Raw genomic sequence first — 27,406 nt, 5'->3', positions numbered from 1 at the left:
GGAACATAAGTGTTAGCTTGAGTTTTAGGAAGAAGAGCAGAAAAGGAATACCCTGCAGGGCACCTTTGTTCTGATTCTCAGGAATTTTGACAGTAATGAAGATAATTTGTTAGATAATTAGGCCTTAAGTCGGGTTTTGATGGATCGCTGCAATTGTATAGATTTTGGCTGATTTAACTTAGCTATGTTCTGATTATGCAGGAATTCTTTTAATTTGTGTAATTAGTATTGTGAATTGAGTTTCACTGGTAATTAAGGCTTAGTTTTGCTGCAGTATGTAACTTACCTGATTCAGCATTATTGAATTTCTTTATTGCATAACATTGCAAGTTTTGTGCTTATTTTTTTGTCTAGTTGTCCATTTTTTTTTTTTTTCATTTGGTTGTAGTATTGAAACAAGACTCGCCACACGGTGTTGTAATCTATCAGAGATCGTCATGAATGCTAAATTAGAATTCGTTTTGTTTTATATTCATCAGGTTAGCGTACATGTTTCATAAAATTGTGATGGAGTGTAACAAGTTTATTGAACCATTTTTCTTTTATTACGTCATAATGCAGGATCGAAAATAGTCCGACTTTTAAGTCCATTGGAAATGAATAGAACTCTTGTTTAATCAGTGACAGTAGTTAGCAACTCTTGTTTAATCATGTAATTCAGACACTAAGACATGAGTTTAGCAAACTAGATTGAAAAATCAAGAAATTAAGATTAAAAAAAATACTCCCTCCGTCTCAATCATTTGTTCACCTTTTATTTTCACTATGAGGGTATTTTAATCAAAGGTAAACAAATGATTGAAACGTAGGGAGTAGAACATATGATCTGACAACCTCCAGGGACGAGGGTCGAGAGCAGAGACGATATTGCTTTTAATTGGCTTCATCTGCCCTGAAAATTGGCTATTTGTGAGAAGGCTGCAACACCAACTTCAGTATGATCATCACTATTAGAACCAATCATGGGAGCTTCTTCCATGGGAATCATCAACGAGCTCTTAACCTCGGGCTTAGAGCTCGTGTCTTGGAGCTGCAATGCGTACTCCAAATGCCACAATACGTCTCCCATTGACGGCCTATCTACTCCATACTCGGCCAAGCACTTCTCTGCTGCCTCGATATATTTCTTCAAGGAATCCGGGTTGATAGTCCCTTGTAAATTAGGGTCGATAATCTTCTCGAGATTCCCCTTTCGATAGTTAGACATACCCCATTCGGCTAAGTTCACTTGGTCTCTTGGCAAGGCAGGGTTTATAGCAGGACGGGCAGTCAGAACTTCGAGAAGGACAACACCAAAGGAATATACATCTGATTTTTCAGTAAGTTGTTGTCGTCGGAAATACTCTGGATCAAGGTAACCAAAGCTGCCCTTAACCGCGGTACTCACATGAGTTTGTTCTATTAGGCAGGCTGCTTTGGAGAGCCCAAAGTCGCTCACCTTAGCAACAAAATTCTCGTCTAATAGGATATTTGTGGTTTTTACATCCCGATGAATGATGCAATGTGCAGCACCAGTGTGAAGGTAGTGTAGGCCTCGAGCTGATCCTATAATGATATCGAGCCTCTGCTTCCAAGGCAGGGGATTTACAAGCTTAGGCCCATAGAGGTGCTCGCGAAGCACACCATTGGACATGTACTCATACACTAAACACATCTCGGAATTCTCATCACAATACCCGATGAGTGACACCAAATGTCGATGCCTGAGCTGAGAAAGCATCTGAATCTCGGTTTGAAACTCGTTGATCCCTTGCTCTGACTGAGGGTTACCTCTCTTAATCGCAACTTTAGTCCCATCATCTAATTGACCCATGTACACCTTTCCAAACCCCCCAACTCCTATCACAGCATTCTCATCGAAATTATTACAAGCATCTTGAAGCTCAGCAAAGCCGAAAAACCTACCAACCCCATTGTTAGTAGAGTGAAACATACTACTCTTTCTAGAACCGAAAACAGTACTAGCACTGGACTTCCTAGAGCTTCTGCTAGAGAGGAAAGTAGTGCTGGTTCCGGTGAGAGGAAGAAGCCACGACGAGAAACTGTTACGTTTTTCCCAGTCTTTAGGCCGCTTGTGCCACCGAACAAACATGGAAGAGACAAGGACTAAAGCCGTCATGCCCATCACTAGACCCACCACAGCCAATATCTTCATGGTTTTGGGCCCACTGGTAGTGCCCATGTAATTACCATTCACATCAAACAGGCCACTTAGGCTACCTGCTGAATTGCTCATTTTTATCACCTCTAACCCGTTTAGGATTGTGTTTGGTTGGCTTGACCCACCGTCTGAAGTCGGTCCGACTTGGACTATGATTGACCCATTTGTGATTGATGTCGAGTTGATCACAAAATCTCTGTTTGCATTCATTGTTTACAAATGATTATGACAACATGTTCAATTTGTAGAAAACTAGTACTGCAATGATTTCTCCATTAAGACGGTCTTAACTTAGACGAGAAAAATCAAAAATGTCACCATTTTATGATAAAAAATGATCATTTCACGTTAAAATGTTATAACTAAAATTGTCATTTTCTAACAATAAACTCATTTAACTTTTTATCAGCAAATGTTTACATTTTATTGTAAATTGATCACATTTTATCCTTAATTTCAAGCGGATACAACCCCGTCTAAAATGAGAATTTGTGAATGATTTTAATACACAGAATGAAGACGTACCTATAATAGGCGGTGGCGAGTTTGGAGGTGAGGGTGGACAAATCAAGACCATTAACACCCATAACTCCATTAACGTACACGTTAAAGTACAGTGAATCCATGGTAATACTCACTATATCACAAAAATGTAACCTAACAAGGTAATTATAGTTGGCTTCAACGGGTAAATTCCATGTAAGGTTAAAATTGACCCCTACCGTACTAGCATTGTTCACCGCCATTTCGTCCGCTGTGGCGTATACCCACGGTGGAGCGATAAATGGTGTGGCACCTCCATCGGGGTAGTGTACCCCGCTTGGAGAGATTGCCACGCTGTGACCGCCTTTTGGGAAGATGTCGAATCCTACATCGGGGACCCAAGTCCTCCAAAGGGTGTCATTGGCCGGGGTTATGAGGGACCCACCTACATTGACCCGGTGGGCTACCTCAAAAGCATAGTTTGATATTCCGGCAACAGTGCCAGCTGACGGGACGGGAGAGGCGGTGTCAGAGACGAGATTGTTGGGGACGGAGACGAGTTCGATGGCATTGATAAAGGCGATGGAGTTGGTCTTTGGGATGAATTTGAGGGTGAGTGTGTTTGAAGTTATGTTGATGAGGTATTCTTTGAAGGTAGGGGTTGCAGGCGAAGGGAAGGTGAAGTCGTGTAGGAGGACGATTGAGTCGGTTGCGACACCAAAGACGGCGGTCGAGAGGTTGTAGGTTGGGTGAGGGAGAGGGTACAAGTATAGTCGTAGGAAATGGAAGCCTTGTTGGGTGATTGGAAATTTATATGTTGCTTCAAAAGGAAAAATTCGAGCTGCGAAAAATAATTGGGTTGGTAACGGAATTATAACCTTGCTGTTGTTGGTTTTGGTGGCGGTGTTTTGTGGAATCGAGTCAACGTTGACTTTTACGTCTTCGTCCGTGTTGAGAAAACTAACCGTTGAGGGGTCGGACTTGAAGGTTCGACCGTCGAGAAGGGTGACATCCGTTAGTGCTCCACACGAGATGAGCGTTTTGTCCTTAGGGACGTATTTTGTAGGAACCGGTGCTGATGTTGTCGTGGTGGTGGTCGTGGTAGGAGATAAAGGGGAAGGAGCATTAGACATAGGAGGTGGAGCATTAGGATGTTTTTTGGTTTTAGCAACAATTCTTGGTGTGAAACTGATTAATAGAAGAAATGAAATAACTATGCTAACCGAGGTAAATCGCGGCCGAGTTCTACAAAACTCTTTTCCTTTAATCATGGTGTTGATGTTGTGGAAATTGATTGATTAGCGGCTTCTTCTATGGGACGTGACGGTTAAAATGACGGTGGTGATGGTCGTGGTGGTAGCGGTGGCGGTCATGAGAAGGCTAGTAGCTTGTAGAATGGCCGGACATCCAATGTCAAATTGTCAAGTGCCTAAGACAATTAGAACAAAATAAGAGGGAGACTTTTTTTGTTTTTTTGTGTTTTTGGAGTTTTAAGGGGTGTCTAGTGTCTACATAGAATTGGATAGTGTTTGTAAAATGTGGAGTAGGATGAAAATGGAAAAGGTGTTGTGGGAGCGACTAAGGGAGGAATTTTGACAACAAAGACGTGCTCCATTGTAGTAGTATCAATTATCAAATCAAATGTCAATTACTCAATTTGTTGATTTGTCGTTAAAAATATTGGTTTTTGGTGGCAACATAACTTTAACCACTGTATGTACATATATGAAATTCCATAAACCGCGTAATGTAGTCAAGTATATCAACACTAAAAACTATGATTATCTATTGTTAATAAGCTATATAAGTACTACATTATTTGATAAGGTCTTCATGTTCTTAAACAATTATTATGCAGGCGGCGAATGGACCATAATTTGTGCCACATGAAATTACATGGAATTAATGCACTATAGGGGCTACACTTCAATAATGTTGATTGACAAAAACAACCTTTTAGACCTCTCTAAAGAATTCGAACATTCATCATTCATGTCTTTACCTATAGATTTAGACTGCCAACTCCCATATTTTTTGGAATTTTCATGGAGACTTGGACATAAGTGCGGGCTAGCTAGCTAGGCCGACACTGACCCGACTGGTAAAACAATCTCGCTGCCCATTACCACAACCTGCCCAACCCGCTCCCCCAACCAGGACGGTCCCGGGCTCACTCCTTCCCAATCCACACTGCCCACCCCACATGGCCCACCCCCTTTTTGCTCAACCGGGCTAAACTAGGGCCATCACATCCCTAGCCCGTGATGTGGGTTCAAGCTCGCTCCCCCACCAACCCGGCCCACTGACCACCTCTACTCCGATGTACCAATCTAGCTAGGTGGAGACATGAGAGTTCCACATAGTCTTCCACGTCTCAACCTAGGCCGGAACGTGGGAGTTTGGGAGATCCATGTCCAACCTTTTTTTTTGTAAGTAATTCAGTTAGTTTAATTTAACGGAAATTTCTCATGATACCCCTTAAATTTGTCAGATATTCCATAGTACGTACCCCTACTTTTAAGAATCTGCCCATGGTACCATTGAGAATGTAACAATTTTCCCATGGTATCCATGAGCTTATACGGTTTGCCAGCTAAACTCTTGATTTAAGCAATGTAATAGCTTGATAAGGAGATCCCTTTGCTATCATTTTATGTGTCATCTCGTTTACTCGATCTTACTCGACATCAACATATACATAATTAATGCTACTTTTGTGTTAAAATATAAGAGCGTGAACAAAATTTTCATCTTTGCCTTCATGTAATCGTTAACTTTATTCCTCAAATCTCTCTTGAACCTAACATAGCCATGCAGTAATCCAGGATTTATTTGCTACGTAAACTCTTCTTAAATCGATATCTGGAGAAGAATGTATAAAGTATGTACAGGGGTACTATGGGAAATGTTCAAAATTCTATTTTTATTTCATATTTATTATTAATATTTAATTTATTAATTATTGTCTTGTCATCAAAATTTAACGTTTCGTTAACAGCCGTTACATTAAAGGGTACCATGAGCACAAAAATAGAACTTCAAGGATATCATAGACAGATTCTTAAAAGTAAGGTATCATGGGACATCTAACAAAATTAAGGGATACAATAGGAAATTTCCGTTAATTTAGTTAGGATTTTATTGTTTCCATGATAATTCGTTGTTCGATTAAGTAGATAGTAATTCAATTAATTATTTCTTATTTTGATTAATAATTCTTTGTTTCAATTAACGTATTGAATTCGTAATTCAATCTTAGTTCTTAATTTTAACTAGTTTAATTTGATTAGTAATTCGTTGTTTCGATTAAGTTGTTAATAATTCGAACTTAGTTTCTAGTTTTGATTTGTCAATTAAATTGTTTATTCATCAGTCTAATTGAAGTGATAATTTGGGTAGTTTATTAAAATTATTGATAGTTTGAAGTAATTCGTCCATTACATGAAAATGATGAGAGGGTCTCATGTAAAACCAATAAATAAAAGATGTTATAAGTAGTTACTTTAGGAGTATTTAAGCTATTAACTACTTTTTTTTTTTTTTGAGGGGAGGTTAACGGCAAATTATATCCTACTCCCAGAAGTAGGGAGTAGGATACTCCCATAAAAGTTATAAAAAAAATTAAAAAATAAAATAAAAAGAAAAATAGTTAACTACCCAGTACATGAATAACTACCCACTAGTTGTTCATTGTACATTTCTTTTTCTTTTCCAAATTACTCAACTTATCAGTTTTTTTTTTTTTTTTTGGTGTGGTTCAACTTATCAATTTTAAAATCATATAAAATTCATCAAATATATAGTTTCATTTGGTCGTACTCAAATTTACAAAGTTAATAATTCATAGTCCTTAAATTAAGGCCCTGTTCTTTTGGACTGAAACTTATAGGATCTGAACTGAACTGAACTTATAAGATCTGAACTGAACTGAACTGAACTTAATTATAGGATCTGAACTGAACTTATAGGATCTGAACTTAACTAAACTTATAGGATCTTAACTTAACTGAACTTATAGGATCTGAACTAAACTTATAAGATCTGAACTGAACTGAACTGAACTTATAGGATCTGAACTAAACTTAAATTAAGTGAGTATAGGATCTGAACTGAACTGAACTGAACTTATAGGATCTGAACTGGACTTATAGGATCTGAACTGAACTGAAATTATAGGATCTGAACTGAACTGAACTTATATGATCTGAACTGAACTAATAAGATCTGAACTGAACTGAACTTATAGGATCTGAAGTTAACTTAAATTAAGTGACTTTAAGTCCAAAAGAACAGGGCCTAAACCACCTTATTCACTGAAATCAAAATGAATATAATAGGGTCATTGAGTGAATATGACATTAATTCTCTCATATTCATCAAATTATACTATCATATTCACTGAGCTCAAAGTGAATATGATAGTGTCATATTGTGAATATGACACCACATAATACAAATTCATCAAATTACACTATCATATTCACTGAATTCAAAGTGAATATAATAGTGTCATATTGTGAATATGACATTCCATAATACATATTCATTAAATTATACTATCATATTCACTAAACTCAAATTGAATATAGTAGTGTCATATAATGAATATTACACTAGATGACATGTATCCATCAAACTAAATTATCATATTCATTAAATTAAAAGTGAATATGATACTGCCGTATGATGAATCACTCCCTTCCCAAAGCACAAAGCTAACCATGAATAATGAGAGACAAAATATAAAAATTTTATTCAATTAATACACATACTTGAGAAGTTAGAAGATAATCAATCAAAATTCAAATCTAAGATTACAAAATTAATAGGTTTGGTAGAAAAATGAATTTTATGCATAAATTATTTTTTTGTAAGTATGAAAGATCTAGATATGAAAGAGAAGGAAAAAAGGTTTATAATAAGCGTTGTTAACTGCTTAATATTGTGTGTGAATTTTATCTTTTAATTTTATTTATTTTAATTTTAATAGTGAGAGTAGAAAGTACCATACACTCTACACCTGGGTTGTATGGTATAAGAATTGACCATTTGAAGTTCCAATTACAAATGTTGTGTGTTCATTGACCCCCTGCCAAAAACTCAATTGTCAAACTCAAACATTGATGTGAAACATGCATAAACACAATTTCTACTTAACTTCCACAATTAACGAATTCCTTATCCATGCCACCTTAACCAAAAACCCATTACCACGAGTCACGATAATATTCTTAATCGAATCATGAATCAATTGAAATTGAAAGTAGTGTAGCAAGTCAATTTGGGGATTAGGGTTTGAGTGTTTGAGATTGAAAATGGAGGATCATCATCACTTCAACGACTTCTCTATCTTCCCACCCATCAACCACGAAGACCTCCCCATCCCCCACGCGCCTCCACACACTGCGCCTCACGCGCCTCTGTCTGTCGACTCCGACGACCTAACTTCGTCTCATTCCCCACCACCTCCACCCAAATGTAGTAAGAATTTGACCCACCTTATCAAATGGTTCGATTTTGCCCTCCATTTTTGGAATTCAAAGCTTGTGTCTTTCCTCGCTCGTTTTTCTGTTCATGGTTTACTTTCGTCTTTTCGCTCTGTCGTTGCCACGGCGTCGTTTCTGGGTTTTATTTGGTATTGGGTTTCCCGGCGACCGCAGCGGAGAATGGTTGTTAGCGGCGGTGGTGGTGGGGAGGAGAGTGTTGAGCATTTGAAAGCCCTCGTTAAAGCAAAAGATGAGGTTGGTTGTGTTTGTTAATGTATTCAGGTTTCCTCTTAATGCTCCCATTTGTTGTTTGTTGAAATGTTGGTGTCAATTATGTGGATTTTTGTGGAAATTGGGGGAAAGAAAGCTTTATTATTAATGATTGATTATATTGTTAATGATTTAGCATTGAATAGTACGTATATTATGAGATTTCGGGTTGCTTTTATTAAGCGCATTTTTGAGTTTGTGGTATTTGCAATCAATGGTGTTATTATGATATTCTGTATAACTTTGTTGCGGGACTATATGATATAAACCGTTAAATCCTCTGACGATCCTGCAGCATGCCCATCTGGTTTTGAAGGTCGTGATTAATGATTGATTAGTATGCTTTTGGTAAACTAGCATTCAGTATGCTTGTGTGTGGGTATAGTTGCACATCATTAGCTAATGCACTGCTGAAGTATTAGCAGACCATCAAAACCCTGACTTAATGAAGGAAGATAGATGGCTACATCGTTTCTTTTCTGGCAACTCAACATTTAGTGGCGTAACTTTAGTTCATTTATGGTACACAAAACATTTGTGCTTAGGAACTTAGAACGTTGTTATCAGTGTCCAAAGATGAGAGAAAAAAGGGTACGTAATTGATGTGTGAGAGTGTTGTTACGTGTTAGTAACTAAAGAGTAAGAGGCTGGGAACAAATGCCTCAAGTGGAATACCATTTTGGTAGGGACAGGAAACTGAACCAGGCTTTGAGTACTAGGCTATCTTATACGAGTAATAGGTTTAAAAAGGAAAAGGAGAGAGGATTTGACTTTCATAATGGTTGTGTTAACAACTTAACATGGCTCCAGATTCTATATAAAGTAGTGAGCATTCTGTGTGATTGTATAGTGATTAACAGTACTATTTTGCGATGGTTTTTTGAGAAATTAGTGGTCATTGTTGCTCAAGCGATAATCTAAACTTTATGTTCCCTAGACCCTAGCACAATACAGAGTAGCATATAAAATGAAAAAGTAGATGACGAAAGTATTTGTCTGTCTCTCCATAAGCTGGCTGAAATAGTGGCAGGTGTCTCTTTTAGGCTTTGTTTGGATAGGAAAAGAGGAGGGAAAAGGAGGGGAGAAGAGGAGGAACGAGGGAGGCAAAGAGTTTTTGCTCCAAATTTTTCCCTTGTTGGAAGGATTTTTATTAGCCTTGTAGGAGTGAAATAGTGGCGGGTGTCTCTCCATCACCTCCCTTTATTTCCGTCCCCTCTCTCTCCAAATCCACCTATCTAAACATGCCCTTAGGCCTTGTCTGGATACAAAAAGAGGCGGGAGAGGGAAAGGAGGGGAATAGAGAGAATGAGTTTTCTCTCCAAATTCCAAAGCTTTTCTTGATGAAAGGATTTTAATTAGCCTTCTAGGAGTGAAATGGATTGATCATCAGGTTTGGACATGGAATGCCGACCTTCCAGCATATGTTTTCCCTTTAATTTCCATATATATGTATCTTCCTTAGATGGCATGATTGCATCGGTTTAGATATGGCTTAAACATGGGTCAAATTATCAGAGTACCAGTGCTGTACATCACGTATTTTAAACCTCATGTGCTTGTTTGCTGCTGCAGCTATTTTAGTTTTAGCATTTCGTTATCACTCAAATACGGCATGATGTTTGCTTCATATGCAGAAGATTATTCAACTTTTAGAGCAGATTGCTGAAATGAATAAAGTATTGCTGGCTCGATGCAGAATTCCAGTTTCAAAGGGTAGTTGATTTCTGAATTCTGACTAGCGAAGGTACGACTTTCATGCAACATCAATAGCCAAATTGAAGCTTGTGCAAGAGTCCATTTTTGAGCACAGTCAAAATTTGCAGTATAGCCTAATGGTTTTTCCATTATAGGAAAAATCTGGAATGAAAACACTTCATTGCTCCATTGCCCCTCCCTACTCCTTTTTTCTTCTCTGTACCCCTCCTAATATTCTATCCAAACAAGGTCCCGGTCTTGTGACTATTTAGGAATGCTCTCTTCCTGTCACCCTTTGAGAGAGTGAGTTTGAGATTGCCAGAACAGGCATTGTAGCTGCTTCTAGTTTTGAAATATGCTAATTATTGGAAGAAAAATGACTTGGAATTGATTAAGTTCTTCTTGAGTGATGTTGTTGGATATTAAGAATGCATCCCACTAGAAGCAGAGGCTTGTTTGAAGGCACTGGGATATTGATGATGATGTTTGCTGGTTTTTCTATTCAGATCAACCATATGATTCATTAGTTGTGTTAAATATAGCCGAAATGAACTACTCCCATTTAACTCAAGTAATACTGGCTCAATACAGAGTTCCAGTTTAAATGCTCCCGTGGCTGATATCTGTCTCGAAGCTAGTACAGCACTTTAGAGCAGCAACAAAATCGGCAATATATCCTATTTGTGACCATGTTCATTATTCTTTGTATTTATAACAATGTTATGTGCTGATTTTATGAGCCTGATTTGTACATAAGCTTCACTTGCAATTCATTTTTATGTAATTTCAGAGTTGCTGACAGATGTATACACAAGTAGCACAACTAGTAGCTGTATTTATAAATTATAACAGTGTAAGTACTTTCCTGGAGCATGCTGTGTTACGAGTCCTGGTATTCACTGTGCAACACTATGATATACAAGTATACAACTACACTGAATTCAAGTATTTGTGATATATTTAGGGTAGTATCAAAATCTTAGCATCTAGTAGAGATCGATGGATAAGCCTGCATATTTGCGGTTGAATACAATCCACCTGCACAGCATCGTCTCACACGAAACTAATTGTAAGGGCACAGCATTTCGTGACAGCACAAAGATAGTAAGACGCTAGCCATATACTGTAATAGATAAATAGATGCATTTCCATAAACTATAGATCATACATCGCACACTGGTACATGTGACAAAGCCAATACACAATGCACACCGCACAGACACACACTAGACAGTAGACACTAAACACTTCGCCCACATATTATTGCACCATACATGTTAACAAAGATCATTTGTTAATTATAATATACTCCGTATGCATACAACCGTCTTACATAAGACCAATGGATCAATCAAACCCTTGGATCTCGATCTGCCTACGGTTGGTCCTTCCCGAATTCCCCCAGTCCCAACCTTGCATGACATACTGCGCACCCACTTTAGGGACCACAACAGTGATCACACTGTTCTCCATAGACCAGCTCAACATTCCGACATTAGCATCCTCAGGCATCTTCATCCTCCAACTGAACCTCCTATCGCCTTCACCACCAGTAATTGAGAGAATCCCACCATCCTCCGTTGTAACATCCACCTCGTGCTTCTCAACCCCAGACAGCTCCGCCACAACGAGATGCGCCTCTTCCACCTCCCTGCACTCCACCTTGGCTCTCACACTACCAGTGGTCTCCACCCCGAGTTCCGTGTACGGGACTGTAGGTGTAGGCCCTTTGAAGGGGAAGGTAGGGAAATTGAAGAATTGGTCCCATATGTGTTGTGGGAATGGGTTCCAGTAATCCAATGTATTGTTGTTGTTGTTGGTGGTGGCAGTGGTGTTATTGTTGTTCCAGGGGATCAAGGACATAGTGATATTTGGTGGTGAATACTACACACTGAAAATTTGATGAATTGTTTCTTAGAAAAGTTACATTGTTTTCTACGACTGTACCAGAGTATATAAAGTACTAAGACTCTCTCAGTCTCACTAGAACATTCTCGAGACCTCAAGTCTCAAGTTACTACTCTTACGTGGGTTTGCTTTTACTGTCGTCCTCTTTATTCTTGTATCTGAGTCATCGTGAGTCGTGACCAAAAGGTCAAGAATTTTCCAAATATCGCACAAGTTAAATTTTAGCACATGCTGTGTGTCACGGTCCGCTACTTTTGCCGGACCGTGGCGCGCACCCTTGCCCGTCTCAAGGCAAGATGCAAGCGACAAGGATCTTCGTACTAGTGAGGGATCGCCCACTAGCACGATACTCGGGTCTCGGGGTGTGAGTCGGGATCCTAGTGTCGATCCCGCAAACACGGCTTGTTAGTAAAGTGAAGGCAAAAAGTCGTTCACAACAAAGCAACAACAAGCAATACGAAGGCACAAGGTAGGAAGTAGATTTTCATTCACTAGTACTCCCTAAAGAGGGAAATTTGATATTTACATCCTGGTAGCAGGAAACATTGATTTTACAAGTTTAGTTCAGAATAGCGATATACCTATTTATGGAAACCTATTCTAAAACTACTAAGAAAATACTTACTACAAATGTACAAGGGAAATGAAATTACATAAGTATAAAATAAATCTAAGGGTTCAAGTGTGCGGATCGTCACACTCTCCCCCACCTAATCTGTTGCCGCCCTCGGCAACACAAAAATCTTGAATGGTGCTTTGGTGAGACATCCTCGGTGAGCTCGATTTGTTCATGCGGTGTTGGGGATTGGCTTGTACAACTCGGCTTGAATGTGCGCTTCGTCCCAAACAATGACTGGCCTCTTCGTCCCCTCAAGGATAGGCTGGAGTTCCTTGACATAGAAGCTGCCGAACATCATGTTCTCCAAGTTCACCACGTGCTCCTTGTCTCTCGGGAACGTCCACTTTGCCGCTGCGTGAAAAGTCCTCTCTCGGGATTCCTTCAAGCATCGGCCCCAACGGACCTTCATCTTGTCTCTCGTCACTTCAAAGACTGCATTCAAGGGAATGTGAGATCTTCAGACGCCGAATCGGCATTTCGGCGCGGCCCCCGATGGTACGAGGCCTTCTTTCTTGGGTCGATCGACCCGCAAACCAGGACGTCGATTCAAAGACATCGACGCGGCCCCCGATGGTACGAGGCCTTATCTCCGGGTCGACCGACCCGCAAACCGGGACGTCGATTCAAAGACATCGACGCGGCCCCCGATGGTACGAGGCCTACTTCTTTGGGCATCTCGGCCCTCATTGTCTACCCCTCGGTGAGGGGGTAGACTCTTCTTTCGTCCCCCAGGCCACTTAGCATCGTAGTTAGCCCGGGTCTTGTTCGCCCTCGGCTCCACCGAACCTTTAGGCATTCTCCAAGGTCGCATCCCTTGTTTCGGCGTCGGTATCACCCTCATAGCCGAAATTCGATCTTCGCCCCTTCTTGTCTTTCGTCGTCTACCGTCTTCACTACGATAGACCCCATTAGTAGCATCGATCCGTCACTCGGTTTCAATACCATCAATGCTTTTCGAAAGAAGCGCATCCCGAGTACTAACTTGAAGTCATCCAGTGAACGGTGGTGAAGTCGAGCGCCCGCCCACTCACCCACTTGGACCGCGACCTTCTTAGCCACTCCTTGGACGCGTCTCATTTTCCCATTGACCGGCCAGGCGGTGTTAGCATCCCGAGAACTAGCCCCAACCGATCCGCTTCCTCTTTCGTAACAAAGTTATGGGAGGCGCCCGAGTCGATCAAGGCTCGTGCTTGCTTCCCATTCACCATCAAGTCCACGTACATGAGCCCGTTGGATTTCTTGGCGGAGGAATCTTCGTATTTCCCCATCGCGTTGATCCGTTGGAGTGAGCCCATCCGTGGTTGGTCTTCACCATCACTCGAGTCTTCGTTACACTCTTGGTGATAGTCGGCCAACGCCCCATCAAGACGTTCTTGAGCCCCTTTCGGCATCTCCTTGAACATGGCATTGAACTCCGCTTTGTTCGGACAATCGGCCATCTTGTGAGGACCCTTGCACACAAAACACGCGAACGGTCTCTTCGTTGTGGAAGCAGTAGAGTTTCCCGCCTTCGAAGACGAGCTTGAGGGCGAGTTTGTAGTGCTCGCCGATTGGGCTTGACTTCCTTGCGAGCGGAACCGATGTTCCCAATCGAAATGGCGCTGTTTTGTGGCCTTTGTCCATTGTACCCACTTTGTGACACACCGTATTCCCGTTGGTGCCACAACTCTTGGTGCCTCTCGCTCCCCGTGAAAGTCGAGCGGGCGTTCCGCGATCGATATGGCCAAGAGACGAGTTTTGGGATTACGCCTCATGACCTCTGTTGTGCCCACCTCTTCAACCCATCAATGAATTCGAATGTCATGTCCGTCTCGGATATTTCGGTAATCTCGAGCATGCACGCTGAGAATTCCCTCACATATTCCCGGATTGATTTGGTGTGCTTGATTTCCTTCAACTTCTTCCGAGCAACAAACTCCGTGTTCTCGGGGTAGAAGTGATCCTTCAAGATCCTCTTGAAGTCGGCCCACGATGTCACCGTAATCGTGCCCGCATCAATTTCCTTGTACCTAGCCCTCCACCACATCTTGGCATCGTCGACTAGATACATGCTTGCCGTGACAACTTCCGCGTCTTCGTCGAGTCCACTTACTCGGAAGTATTGCTCCATATCGAAGATAAAGTTATCGACCGCTTTCGAATCCCTCGCCCCATCGTAGGCACGAGGTGGAGGTGCCTTTACCTTATGGCTCCCCACAGATTTCCCGTCATTGGCCACCGCTTTCACGAGCGTGGCGCAAGTGTTCTCTAACATCTCGACCTTTCGATGCAGATGATTGATCTCTTCCTCCCGATCGTCGGGGATCGCACCACTGATCGCTTGGATGCGGGTGTCCATCCCGTCCACCTTCGTCTCAAGGTCACAAACCGTCTTTTGCAACTCCTCGAGGCTCGCAGCCATCCGCATAACGATGTCCTCGAGTTTGGGAAGCTTGACGTCGATTGCGTCCTCTAAGGCATCTACTCGGTCTTCGATTGTTTCGCCCATTTTCTCGATCTCGATGAACAAATGCGGCGTGCAGAAACCCGTCCGAAGACCGGGCTCTGATACCAAATGTCACGGTCCGCTACTTTTGCCGGACCGTGGCGCGCACCCTTGCCCGTCTCAAGGCAAGATGCAAGCGACAAGGATCTTCGTACTAGTGAGGGATCGCCCACTAGCACGATACTCGGGTCTCGGGGTGTGAGTCGGGATCCTAGTGTCGATCCCGCAAACACGGCTTGTTAGTAAAGTGAAGGCAAAGAGTCGTTCACAACAAAGCAACAACAAGCAATACGAAGGCACAAGGTAGGAAGCAGATTTGCATTCACTAGTACTCCCTAAAGAGGGAAATTTGATATTTACATCCTGGTAGCAGGAAACATTGATTTTACAAGTTTAGTTAAGAATAGCGATATACCTATTTATGGAAACCTATTCTAAAACTACTAAGAAAATACTTACTACAAATGTACAAGGGAAATGAAATTACATAAGCAGAAAATAAATAAGGGATCAAGTGTGCGGATCGTCACACTATGGAAGGACTTGCACATTATCAACCCTTGAAGGGTCCAATGGATTAGATCGAAAATCGAGAAGTTTATTTGTGTCAAGCTAACCCAGACTAAGACCAACGGAGATGACTCGTTCCCAAGAATAATTTAATCTAATTAACAATTTCATAAAAAATTAGCTTAATATTGATCAGCACAAAATAAAATAAGACATTACACAAAATCTCATTGAAGACGGCACGTATCCGTTACTTTGAAGTGACGGATACCATTTTCTCTCACAAATGACCCAAATAGAGGAGAGAGGGAAGCACATGGGGGTGCCCCCACCTTGTCCCCCCTATCCGTTTTGTGAGTGGCATTACGCGTCACTTGCTCCGACCCGTCTTCAGCAAGACTAACTGAAGACATTATTCTCCTATTCATATAACTACTTATGTTGTAACTTTATTCGTTGTAACCCTAATTGAAGTCAGCCTAATCCATCACTCAATGATAATTCAACTATGAAATATTACGCATAAAATGGAGTTAACTCGACTTCTTTTTTTTTTTTTTTTGAAGTGAACCCCGAAAGGGGATCAATGCATTAACATAGAATCACGCTCCGCGATACAAACGATATCCAAAGGAATCGTATCGGTCCAAACCCTACGTCCTTCTTGCCATGGCACAAAGTGAGCCATCTTATGAGCTACCTTATTGTTTTTCCTACGCGTAAACTTAAAAAACACGCTATTGAAAAAATTACAAACTGAATAAATATCATCGTAAACTAGATGCAAATCGCTTCGTCCCTTGGCACTTCTACGTAAGTCTTCTACCACCGCTTAACAATCGCTCTCGACATCCACATCAGTTTGCCCGTTCATCCTTGCTTCTTGGAGACCCTTTAAGATTCCCACCGCTTCCGCCATTGCGACACTCATTTCGCCTCCTTGTTGCGTCACAGTACACCACACAACCTTTCCATGTTCATCCCGCCCTACGCTTCCCCAACCGACCCCTATACCTTCCATAACCGCCGCATCAACGTTCACCTTGACCCTTCCCTGGCTCGGTTTAGTCCATCCCGTTACTTCTTCACCACGCCCCTGCATTCCCCCCTCTGAACCCCTCTCTGAACTCACCCCCACCTTCATCTCCCACATAAGCTCTCTGACCCGTCGCACTACCCTGGCAGCACCCCCATTTTCTCCCTCAAAAACGAGTTTCTTTTGATCTTCCCAAATTGCCCAACAGCTCGTCATGAATTCCGCACATTCTCTCACTCCCATACTCTTCATCATCTCTTCAATCCAATCTTTTGCTTTCCCAAACCCGACTCCCTCAATTCTCTCCACTCTCAATTCATCCCAGATATCCCCCACCCTACCACAATCTCGCATCGCGTGAAGACACGTCTCCACACAATAACGACATCGTGGACAAGTCTCATCCGTCAATTCCATTCGGGCCACAATATTACCTCTCGTGGGAATGGCATCCATACATAGCTGCCAAAAGTAGACTTTTATACGCGGCAGAACAGGTATGCTCCATATCTTCTTCCACACCCATCGGGCTTGGTTGTGCTCGGACTGTTCAGCCGTGTTATTATTTTCCCCTAGCAGAGCACGGTAAGCAGACCTGACCGAGTATTGACCGTCTTTCTCGAGCTCCCAGCACCATTCATCCGGAGGTTTCGACTCGCTTATTCTTATTTGTTTTATCCTTTCGCGCTCAAAAGGTAAGAATAGAGTAGCTAGTTTCTCCTCGTTCCAAGTCACCCCATCCTCATTAAACAGCTCACATACCCTTAAATCGTCCACCTGTTCACCTCGCGCCGATATAATCCGTCTTGATTGGGTATTTGGTATCCACGGGTCCGCCCAAAGCCATATCGATTTACCATCTCCAACTCGTTTTCTCGCCCCCAACAGCACTGCCCTTCTCGCACTCTAAATCCCTCTCCAAGTATAGCTTGGTGTGGTGCCCAAGTCTGACTCCATGAACTCCTTGTTCGGAAAATACTTCCCTTTCAAAACTCTGGCCATAAGACAGTCCGGGTTAGCTATTATCCGCCATGCTTGCTTTCCTAGAAGAGCCTCATTAAATTTCTCGAAATTCCGAAACCCAAGCCCTCCTTCTCCCTTAGGTCGGCACATCTTTTTCCACGCAACCCAAGGTATCTTTCTTTTACCCCTCTCCGATCCCCACCAGAAACCCGACACTAGTGACCGTAGCTCATTGCAAAACGACGATGGCAATTTGAAAACACTCATAGTGTAAGAAAGAATTGTTTGGCCTATAGCCTTTATCAATGTCTCATTCCCCGCCTTGCTAAGTGTCAAACCCCGCCATCCTTGAAGCTTCTTACTAATTCTGTCCCGTACTACACTAGTTAGATTTCTCTTCGACCTCCCAACCGTTGTGGCTAACCCCAAGTAACGGTCCTGCTCTTCCACCATTCTCACTCGAAAAATCTCATTTACCCTCTGTTTTCTGATGGCCGTGTCCCCTTGCTGAAGGAAATAGTTGTTTTGTCGAGGTTAATTAGCTGACCCGATGCTTTCTCATATAAGTTTAGAATGTTACGTACCTGGGCAGCTTCGCGTTCATTCGCCCGCGCAAATATTAGGCTATCATCCGCAAAGAAGAGGTGTGAAATGGTCGGGGCAGCTGGTGCAACACGAACTCCTTGTATCACTCCTTGTTCAACCGCTTTTCGAATAAGGCTAGATAGGACTTCGGCACATAAGATGAATAAATACGGTGACAATGGGTCACCTTGCCTTAAACCCCGTTCAGGACGCACCACACGCGAATTCTCGCCATTAACCCCAATCGTATAAGTCACAGTCTTCACACACATCATCACTCTTCACACCCACCGTTGATCGAATCCCATTCGCGTAAGCACCTCCTCTAGAAAACCCCATTCGATCCTATCATAAGCCTAAGACATATCGAGCTTAAGAGCCATATGTCCCCCGCCGCTCCTGTTATTCTTCATATGATGGAACACTTCAAAAGCTACCAAGACATTATCGGTGATAAGCCTCCCCGGCGTGAACGCACTTTGATTTTATGACACCACCTTGTCCAGGAACAATTTAAGCATATTAGCTAGTACCTTCGAAATGATCTTATAAAGAACGTTACATAGGCTAATAGGTCGAAAATCCGCTAGTTTGTCCGGAGCTTTCTTTTTAGGTATGAGAACAATTTTTGTGTGATTTAGACCCTCTGGAAAATCAGCCCCCATTAAGGATATTAAGCGCCATACGCACCACCGAACGTCCCACTATGTGCCAATACGTTTGGTAAAATAACGCGTTCATACCATCCAATCTGGGGGCTTTCAAAGGGTGCATTTGTTGTAGGGCTTCCAACACTTCTTCCCCTCTCTAATTTTCCGTAAGCAACTCGTTCATCTCGCTTGTTACTCGACCTTCTACACCCTCCATCATTCCGCTGAAGTTATTTGGTCTCGACGAGGTAAACAGAGTCTCAAAGTAGCTAGCTGCACAATTTGCTATCTCCAGTGTCCGCTCATACACTCGGTCATTGTCATCAACAATTCTGGATATGTGATTCTTCTCTTTTCTTTGCGTTGCCTTACGGTGAAAGAATGTTGTATTTTTATCACCATCCCGAAGCCAAAGCGCCCTCGACCTTTGCCGCCAAAAAGTTTCTTCCTGTTTAATTAAATTTGCAATGTCCTTGACCACTTTTTTCCTCTCCTGAACATCTCTCTCCCTTCTCTCCCCTTCATTGAGTCTCTTAAGTCTTTCCCGTTTTCGCTTGAGGTCTCGAACCACTTTACCTATGCTAACCCCCGTCCATTCCTTTAGCTCCGCTGCACAGCGCTTTAATGTTGTCATAATATCATCATCTCCTCCAAGCCACGCTCTTTGGATAGCTTCTTCACATCCGTCCTCCCCCACCCATACCTGCTCAAACCTAAATGTCTTCATCCGCTTATCCTCTTCGCTTCGCACTCTGGTTATGTGAACACAAATAGGAGAGTGGTCGGACCATTCTCTATCGAGGTGAAACAATTTTGAATACGGGAATAAATCCAACCACGTTCCTGTTACCATCACTCTATCAAGTCGGCATTGTCTATTGTCAGCTCCAACCTGTCCATTGTCGAAAGTATAAGCGTACCCCTCATATGGAATGTCCCTTAAGCCGCATTCATCAACCGCATCCCTGAAATTGTTCATCTGCCATTGCTGCCTTTCACCCCCTAGCATCTCACTCGCATACAACACTTCGTTAAAATCGCCAATACAAATCCATGGGTCAGGACCCTCCTCGGCCAAAAGCCGTAGCTGCTGCCATGATAGCCATCTGTCTTGTATAGTGGGCCATCCATAGAAACCCGGCATCCGCCAACTCAAGCCCTCACTGTCTATGGTCACGTCTATATAATGGTTCGTCATCGACCTTAGTGTACAGTTCACTGTTCCCTTCCATAATAAAGCCAAGCCCCCGGACCTTCCAACACTGTCAACTTCTATGCCATTATACCCATCTATTCTACTCCTAACTTTCCGCAACTCCTCTCCACTTAATTTTGTCTCGCACAAGAAAATGATACACGGTGCTGTGGGAAATTATCTGTATACTTCCCTTAAAATTGAAGGATTATAACGAATTTAATTAAGACGATCACTAGTCATAAATAAAATACATAAACAAAATAAAGGATTCAGAAATAACCTTCGGTCCTAGCAAATATGGCCTAAGAACAATATCAAAGTAGATATTCGCCTATCAGTTGCACCCAAGACGATATGAGATATGCCCTTTGATAATGCTAGAATCGATCCAAATTTTCTGTAAAAAATTTCGTTATTTTTTGTGTTTTTCTGATGAGGGAGGAGGCTAGGTTAAAAGAGAATTAGGGTTAAATAATGATCACCCTATTCTACTTATTGTAACCGAAATATGGGAGTGAATTAGGGAGATATAATCTTCCCTAATTCGGCCCACTATAACCGAAATAAGGAGTATATTCTCCTTATTTGTGGTTATTCCAAAAATATATAAAATGTGTTAAAATTGCCATCTAGTGAGGATCGAACCCATGACCTCTTGGTTTGTGTACCCTCACTATTACCACTATGACACATTCATCTTGTTGATATTAAATATAACCGATTACATTTAATTACGAATTAACAGATTAATTCATCCAAGCTAACATTACATACATTTAATTAAATATAACTTATTATATTTAATTTACGAATTGATGATTAATTGTCTCAACTAATATTATTTAATCTTCATTAAATAATTGTCTCATCAACACATTGACTAACTGTTTAGTCATATTAGGCATCAATGTGATCATATTTCTATAATCACATCTCTCAAACACATCCTATAGGTGTGACCTTTAGGGACCAGTTGATCACCGCCATCTGTATGATAATAACGTCAAACTTTCTAGCAAGCCAACCGTTATTAGGTAAAACGTTAATCAACTGATTAAATATACGAAGTATACCCTTGTGAACCTGTAAGAGATTTACAAATGTTATCACACTAATTTGTGGAGGACACAAGCTCCAACAGGTGCTTCTCTTCGGACAAGATTTTTTAGCCCGCTTACTGCATCGGGGTTGCCCAGCCCCCTGCAGTTAAGGCTCAAGAGTTTCATTGGGCCTGGCGGGGTTGAGTCGTCTCAACCTCCGCCTCAGGTATAAACCCCCCGGCATGCTATGTAACTTCTTTGTAGCTGGTTCCTCGACAGTCTGACCCACCTCACCTCCTCTCTTCAAAGGGGTAAGACTCCGCTCTAGTCCACCATTCGTATCCCCCTGATGTTGTCCCTCCTGCTGAACTCGCCCCAACCTTCTCCACTTAGCCGCTCCTCTCATCCCTTCTCCTTCCTCTCCCTCATTCTCCCTTGCACTGCCCACGTCTTCAAAGCTCCCCTCTCCCGTCATTACCCTCACAACATCCCCCTCCTTCTCAACCTCATCATAACAACCAGGCTCCTTACTTAGACCCGTTTCCACCTCCCCCCTTCCCCCTCCGTGCTCAGTTTCTTCCTCCCCCATGGTCTCTTTCCTCCCCGATTTCAAATGCTTAGAACTGCCCCCTCTACTACCTCGGTGTTTAAGAGCTATTTCCTGCAACTTCGTGATCATGTCCATCACCATGTCCTCTTCTTTCTTCCTCCTCTCCTCTTCGAACTCCCCACTCAAAGAACTAGCACTCCTAGCCTTTGGTTCAGCGACAGTTTTAATGACCTTCCATGGAGACGCCCTCAAGCTATCATCATACCTCAGTTCATCCTCCTCATAGGGTCCCTCATCGCAATCCTTCTCCCCATGCCCTAGAATACCACACCCGTAACAATACGTTGGTAGTCGCTCGTATTTTACCTTGAACTCCACCAATCCCCCCGGGGGCATCCCTACACTTACCATTCGCTCCAGAGGCTGTCTCACATCACGAATAACCCTAATCCGTATTGCTCTTTCCATCTCAGGAAAGGGTGCTTCATCCACCGTTACAAAACTCCCTAATTGCTGCCCCAGCCTTCGAACATTTTCCTTATTCGACCTTCCTTTTATTGGAAGGTCATATACCCTTTGGGATGCCACAATTTGATCATAGATTCGATCGCAGCTTTCACGTTAATGGCTTTAGCAGACCAGATTTTCCCTAGCAGCAATAATTCCGCCTTCTCCTCCTCCTTCGAACTCGCTCCTGTATCCCAAACAAACGTCTCCTAGCCCTGCTCCTCCAGTACCCCTTTTCCCCGTTGGGTAGAAGTATTTTTCCGCAAGCAATCCATATTACCAGGGCCCCTCTCATGAGAATCCATATAGAGTCAACCCAAACAAGAAAAAAAAAAAGAGAAATTTGAGAAATTTGAGTAAGGATTTTGTGTGTGAAGTGAATCAGAAGAGTAAAACAAAATCCACGATCGAAATCAATGGATTTAGAGCCTTCAAAAACAAGGAGAAAGCAAAGACGTAACCTAGACCAACGCCCTCATAGGAAACCCTAGAGGAGACCCATAGTTTTTATTTTAATTTTATTACAAATAACCTGCAAAAGGTTGCAGTAATATCGGAATTATGATATTGCAATATTTGCATAAATATTAAATAATAAAACAATGTTTTGGAAATTTATACTTCCTCTGTCCCGATCATTTGTTATTCTTTTCCATTTTTGGGTGTCTTAGTCAATTATTGTTCTTTCTATTTTAAGAATGAACTTAATGAACAATTTGATCATTCACACTCAATTTGTTCCACTTGTCATTTAATAATTGGCCACATCTCCTCTTTCCTTGGTCTTGTGCCAAAACCAAAGGACAACAATTGACCGAAAGGAGGAAGTATTTTCAACCAAAATTTGATTTATAAACTTGAAATTTAGGGCTTGCTTGGATTGAGGATAAAAGGAAGAGAATGAATATGGGAGTAATAGTTAAGTGCATTTTCCATGTATTGCATGAGAGTAATTATTCACCTCAATGTATTACCCATGAAAGGGCAATACATTACCCACCCTCTCTCATGGGTAATGATCAAGGGAGTAAAACATCTACTTAGTAATTATTACCCTTATGCCAAACTTATCGTATTAATGAACTCATCTATATTTCTATATTAAAACTATAAAACAATAACCACTGGGACACGTGTCCTTTTGTGGTGAAACCTTAGAATTAGTTTTCCCGCCCAACTCTATGTCATCTTAATTGGGCTGTATCTAGAAAGCATTATTTAAGCCCAATTACTTTTCTAGATACTTCAACAAGAAAATAAAAATTTTACACGTGATTTTGCATCAACTAGATCTTTAAAATAGGAAAATATCTTCAATCAAATCAAACAATTATACAATTATCAATGAATTAGCCAATATACAATTTTTATTATCCTTTGCCAAATATACAATTATTTTCAAAATTCTATACGTTATTATATTTAGCTGACAGCCAAATTTCTTTTCGAAAATTCTTTCCGAATAACCCATATATCTTCAATCATAATATATGTTCACCGTATATTACTCCAGAAATCTTAGACCTGCATTATCACAACTAATAAAATTTTAGACTCAAAATCTTCCCTAAAATAGCTTGCAAACTATTAAGCGCATACAATATATCTCTCCCTATATATAATACTCAATAAATCAATGTTGATAACCTACATTTACATACCACGCAAAACATCAGACCACCTTTAGCATTGATGTCTTCCTTGGTAGATCATGATATGATTGGGGAAATCAATCCTGAGAAAGGGTCATGGAAAATCAAAGGTAGGATTATCTACTCCTGGGAACAAATCGTTCCAAAAACTACTGAAGTCACTATCCTTGATTTTGTAATCACTGATTCTGAGGTAAATAATTTATAATAACTTAATAAATAATTTTGTTCCCATTTAATTAAATTAAATTAGTTATGTGAAATATGTGTCTTACTTTGTGCAGGGTACCTACATACATGCTACTATACCCAAAAAATGGATGTTCAAATTTAAACCGGACAACAGGAGAGTATCGGGTTACCAAGCATCCTTACAAAATTTTGTTCACTCCAAAGACCATAATCTCAACAACCAATGATGTCATCATTCCTGCAAATTCCATCGAATTTGCTTCTTTCAATGATATCATACAAAACAAACTTGATAAAAATTATTTAGTTGGTATGAAAATTATAGACAGTGCACATAAATATATCTAATTTCTAGCCATTCTTAATTTAATGATAATTTTTTTTCACACAGATGTCATTGGTAAACTGCTAACAAAAAGTAAAATTGACGTCAATAAGGATTTAAAATCTATGCAGATTAGGTTGCTTGATTGCGAGTATGTACTCTCAACTTTTACATCAATATATGTAATTTAATATACTGAACGGATACTAACAATTTTACTACTTGTATAGGGCCAACTTTGACATGCACTCTTTGGCAACATATGGCTGAACAGTTGAATGATAGTACTGGCGATCTAGACAAATATCAACCGATAATTATCATCCGATACGGCAAGATTAAAACTTCCAAAGGTAGTGTCTTATATATAGATTAATCATAATATTATATATACTTCACTAACTGAACAATATTGTTGCAGATTCCAGCCTATCTAACTCACTTTGTTCAAGGACATTAATAGATCCTCAAATACCAGAAGTTCGTGAACTTATAAGAAGGTTTTTCTTTAACCAACTACGCCACAAATAAAATAATTATCTAATAACTAATCTATCTATATATATATATATATATATTGATAACCTTACATCAAAATATTTTTGGTACCTTTTGTTTCAGAAGCACACAATTAGAGCTTAAGCCGACGTCATCCATGTTAACTCATCTTTCAACCCACTCCAAGAAAGTTGAAAATGAGCTTCTTGATTTATCTGCTCGACGCACACTTGCAGAGATTAGAGAAATCCAAGAGGTATGCTAATATATTTATAGACATATGCCCTTTTCTGACAAGTATTTGTAAAATGTTTAATAGCTAAAGTTTCCCAAAAAAAACTTATTGCTAATTTTATGTCTACCATAGGAAGAGCACTTTGTTACATTGGCAACCATTACCGCAATTGATACCGACTTTAAGTGGTATCTAGATAGCTGTAAAACCTGTAGATCTTCAGTGGAGTTAGATGACACAGGAAGGTGGCTTTCCGGCAAGTGCGAGGGATATGCTAAATTTGTGGTTCCGAGGTGCTTCTAAACTTTTTTTTTTAAAAAAAATATTATTAATCAATCAAAATATATCTTATTTACGTATATCAACTTTATACCCTACATAATTTCTAATATTATTTACATGAGTGGTTATTCTTTTATAGTTAACTAAGGAGTATAAGATTTACGTACTCCTTTGACAAAAAATGTCAGCACATATCACATGCTACTTCAAAAAATGGTAGACTATACGATTTTTGTAATACCGGTACATTTAAAAAAAAAATGTACTCGACAAATGAACCTAATAATCGCAATATTAAAGTGCTAGATTAGACCACCTAACTAACTTATATTACATGATTATGTCCTCAAGTATAATGTTACCCTCCACAATAGTTTCATAAGCTGAAAGATCCTATAACTATTTTTATTCTTTATGATGAGGGTATTCTTATGATATCTCCAATATAATAGGTAAAAATATTTAATTCTGTACACTTCTAAACCATATTATTTTTTCTTCATCCCAACCGAATATCCATATTCTCACCATATTATTTCATTCTAAAAATAAGTCAATGCTAACTAAAGATAGTACTCCGTACAACTAATCTTACCATATGAAATATTATCAGATTTTTGATAATGGCAATATTACGATATTACGATCTTTAAAAAAGCATACCTGAACATCCCCTACCAACTGTCAATCAACGCCAGTGCACAATCTTTTGGTTATTCGCGGTCTGCAGTAATGCAAATTAATCATATTGGTTAAAATAAAAGATTTGAATTCCTACAAAAAGAACTAATACAAAGAAAAGAAGAACTACATATATTATAAACCACAACATACTTGACTAAAGTAAAGTACAATGACCATGTTATTTCATTCTAAACCATATTAATTTATTCTAAGATATTCATCCGAACCGAAGATTCACATTGTGACCATGTTATTTCATTCTAAAAACAAGTCAATACCATATTATTTCATTCTAAAAATAGGTCAATGAGAACTGAAGATAGTACGGCTAATACTACCATATGAAATCTCATGAATATTATGAGGATATTATTTCAATATGAAATCTTACTATATATTGGCAATATAATGATCCTAAAATCTCTTGAATAATATAATTCTACAAAAAAAATTCTATAGCCCTACAGTAGATGTCCACACATTTATATACCACATAAAACTCCATACTTTACATCACCCACAGTAGTTTACAAAGAAGTATTTGAGAATCTATAGAGGCTAATGTAATTTACATTCTTTTCTTACTTAATAAACTTAGTGTGCTTTTTATTTAGTTTAACGATTTTCACTTATGAATATACTAACGAGATAAAACAGACAAGAAACAACGGATACGATCAGAAAAACACACATGCATGTCCATCAACTTAAAAGTTACCAATAATTCAACATAAGACAGATACACGGATTAATATTATTGAAATCTGGACAGATTTAAAGCAACCAAATCAACGATCTCGATTTAATAAGCAATTTTAATCAATTACTCAGTTCATCACAATCATATATATACCAAAAGTAATCAAACTTTGATTATACCATTGATAGTCAGACAAGAATACCTGAGTATCTTCTATGTTTTTCCCTTCTGCAAAACTTGAACAACAGCTACTTATTACCCGGGGATAGGATCGTTTGTTACTAATTATAATGGAATTTAGACTCTTAATTAAAATAAAATATGGGATTGTATGTGAGATTTTGGGGTGTTTTAGACCTGAGAATGTTGATTTGAGATCAATTTGAAAGATTGATAGCAAAATTTGTAGGAGATTGAGATTTGTTGATGATGAATTGATGATTAAAGAAAAGGGGATCTGGGAATGTAAACGAGGGAGATAAAGAACTTGACATTGTTAGAGTAAGTGATAGAGTTAGACAGACGGTGTGTGTTTCAGCATTTGTTTAAATATAAAAATTGAGGAGAGAGAGAATCTTGAGAGAGAAAAACTCTCAAAATTCTTAGAAAACCAGATCTGGAATTTTATTCCATTTCTTCCAGCCCTTTATGTCTCCTCTCTTTTCCCTATCTTCATAAATCATAACCATTGA

The 27,406-nt window shown here is 40.1% G+C and overlaps 5 protein-coding genes and 1 long non-coding RNA gene across 6 annotated transcripts; 2 read left to right on the top strand and 4 right to left on the bottom strand.

Annotated features, from left to right (window-relative positions):
* Positions 1–522: 522 nt before the first annotated feature.
* Positions 523–4,106, bottom strand: LOC141655333 (putative receptor-like protein kinase At5g61350). Its single transcript, XM_074462436.1, has 2 exons — positions 2,687–4,106; positions 523–2,357 (listed from the first exon to the last, which is right to left on the bottom strand). Exons 1-2 carry the CDS (start codon positions 3,913–3,915, stop codon positions 884–886), a joined length of 2,703 nt encoding a protein of 900 aa, XP_074318537.1. The 5' UTR covers positions 3,916–4,106; the 3' UTR covers positions 523–883.
* Positions 4,107–7,824: 3,718 nt separating this feature from the next.
* Positions 7,825–10,990, top strand: LOC141601185 (uncharacterized). Its single transcript, XR_012524344.1, has 3 exons — positions 7,825–8,385; positions 10,035–10,144; positions 10,623–10,990. It is a non-coding gene; the product is annotated as an uncharacterized LOC141601185 (long non-coding RNA).
* A 452-nt stretch (positions 10,991–11,442) lies between these two features.
* LOC141641783 (18.0 kDa class I heat shock protein-like) lies at positions 11,443–11,958 on the bottom strand. The gene has a single exon (XM_074450434.1). It carries the CDS (start codon positions 11,956–11,958, stop codon positions 11,443–11,445), a length of 516 nt encoding a protein of 171 aa, XP_074306535.1.
* Positions 11,959–16,449: 4,491 nt separating this feature from the next.
* Positions 16,450–17,007, bottom strand: LOC141641777 (uncharacterized). Its single transcript, XM_074450427.1, has one exon. The coding sequence runs from the start codon at positions 17,005–17,007 to the stop codon at positions 16,450–16,452; it is 558 nt and encodes a 185-aa protein (XP_074306528.1).
* Positions 17,008–19,008: 2,001 nt separating this feature from the next.
* LOC141641766 (uncharacterized) lies at positions 19,009–20,049 on the bottom strand. The gene has a single exon (XM_074450416.1). The coding sequence runs from the start codon at positions 20,047–20,049 to the stop codon at positions 19,009–19,011; it is 1,041 nt and encodes a 346-aa protein (XP_074306517.1).
* Positions 20,050–23,838: 3,789 nt separating this feature from the next.
* On the top strand, positions 23,839–25,351 carry LOC141641761 (uncharacterized). The gene is made up of 5 exons (XM_074450412.1): positions 23,839–23,991; positions 24,083–24,155; positions 24,382–24,466; positions 24,937–25,069; positions 25,181–25,351. Exons 1-5 carry the CDS (start codon positions 23,839–23,841, stop codon positions 25,349–25,351), a joined length of 615 nt encoding a protein of 204 aa, XP_074306513.1.
* Positions 25,352–27,406: the final 2,055 nt, after the last annotated feature.

This window comes from Silene latifolia, chromosome 1 (genome assembly GCF_048544455.1).
Source record: "Silene latifolia isolate original U9 population chromosome 1, ASM4854445v1, whole genome shotgun sequence".
NCBI classification, from domain to species: domain Eukaryota; kingdom Viridiplantae; phylum Streptophyta; class Magnoliopsida; order Caryophyllales; family Caryophyllaceae; genus Silene; species Silene latifolia.
Note: the sequence above shows the minus strand (reverse complement) of the source record. Positions and strands in the feature narration are given on the sequence as shown.

Excerpts from the sequence above, each read along its gene's own strand:
- LOC141655333 (XM_074462436.1), bottom strand. The coding sequence starts at position 3,915 with ATGATTAAAGGAAAAGAGTTTTGTAGAACTCGGCCGCGATTTACCTCG. Across the intron at positions 2,358-2,686 it reads CTCGCCACCGCCTATTATAG|AGATTTTGTGATCAACTCGA; the intron begins GTACGTCTTCAT and ends GAATGCAAACAG.
- LOC141641783 (XM_074450434.1), bottom strand. The coding sequence starts at position 11,958 with ATGTCCTTGATCCCCTGGAACAACAATAACACCACTGCCACCACCAAC.
- LOC141641777 (XM_074450427.1), bottom strand. The coding sequence starts at position 17,007 with ATGCGAGATTGTGGTAGGGTGGGGGATATCTGGGATGAATTGAGAGTG.
- LOC141641766 (XM_074450416.1), bottom strand. The coding sequence starts at position 20,049 with ATGACGAACCATTATATAGACGTGACCATAGACAGTGAGGGCTTGAGT.
- LOC141641761 (XM_074450412.1), top strand. The coding sequence starts at position 23,839 with ATGTCTTCCTTGGTAGATCATGATATGATTGGGGAAATCAATCCTGAG. Across the intron at positions 24,467-24,936 it reads ATTAGGTTGCTTGATTGCGA|AAGCACACAATTAGAGCTTA; the intron begins GTATGTACTCTC and ends CTTTTGTTTCAG. Across the intron at positions 25,070-25,180 it reads AGATTAGAGAAATCCAAGAG|GAAGAGCACTTTGTTACATT; the intron begins GTATGCTAATAT and ends TGTCTACCATAG.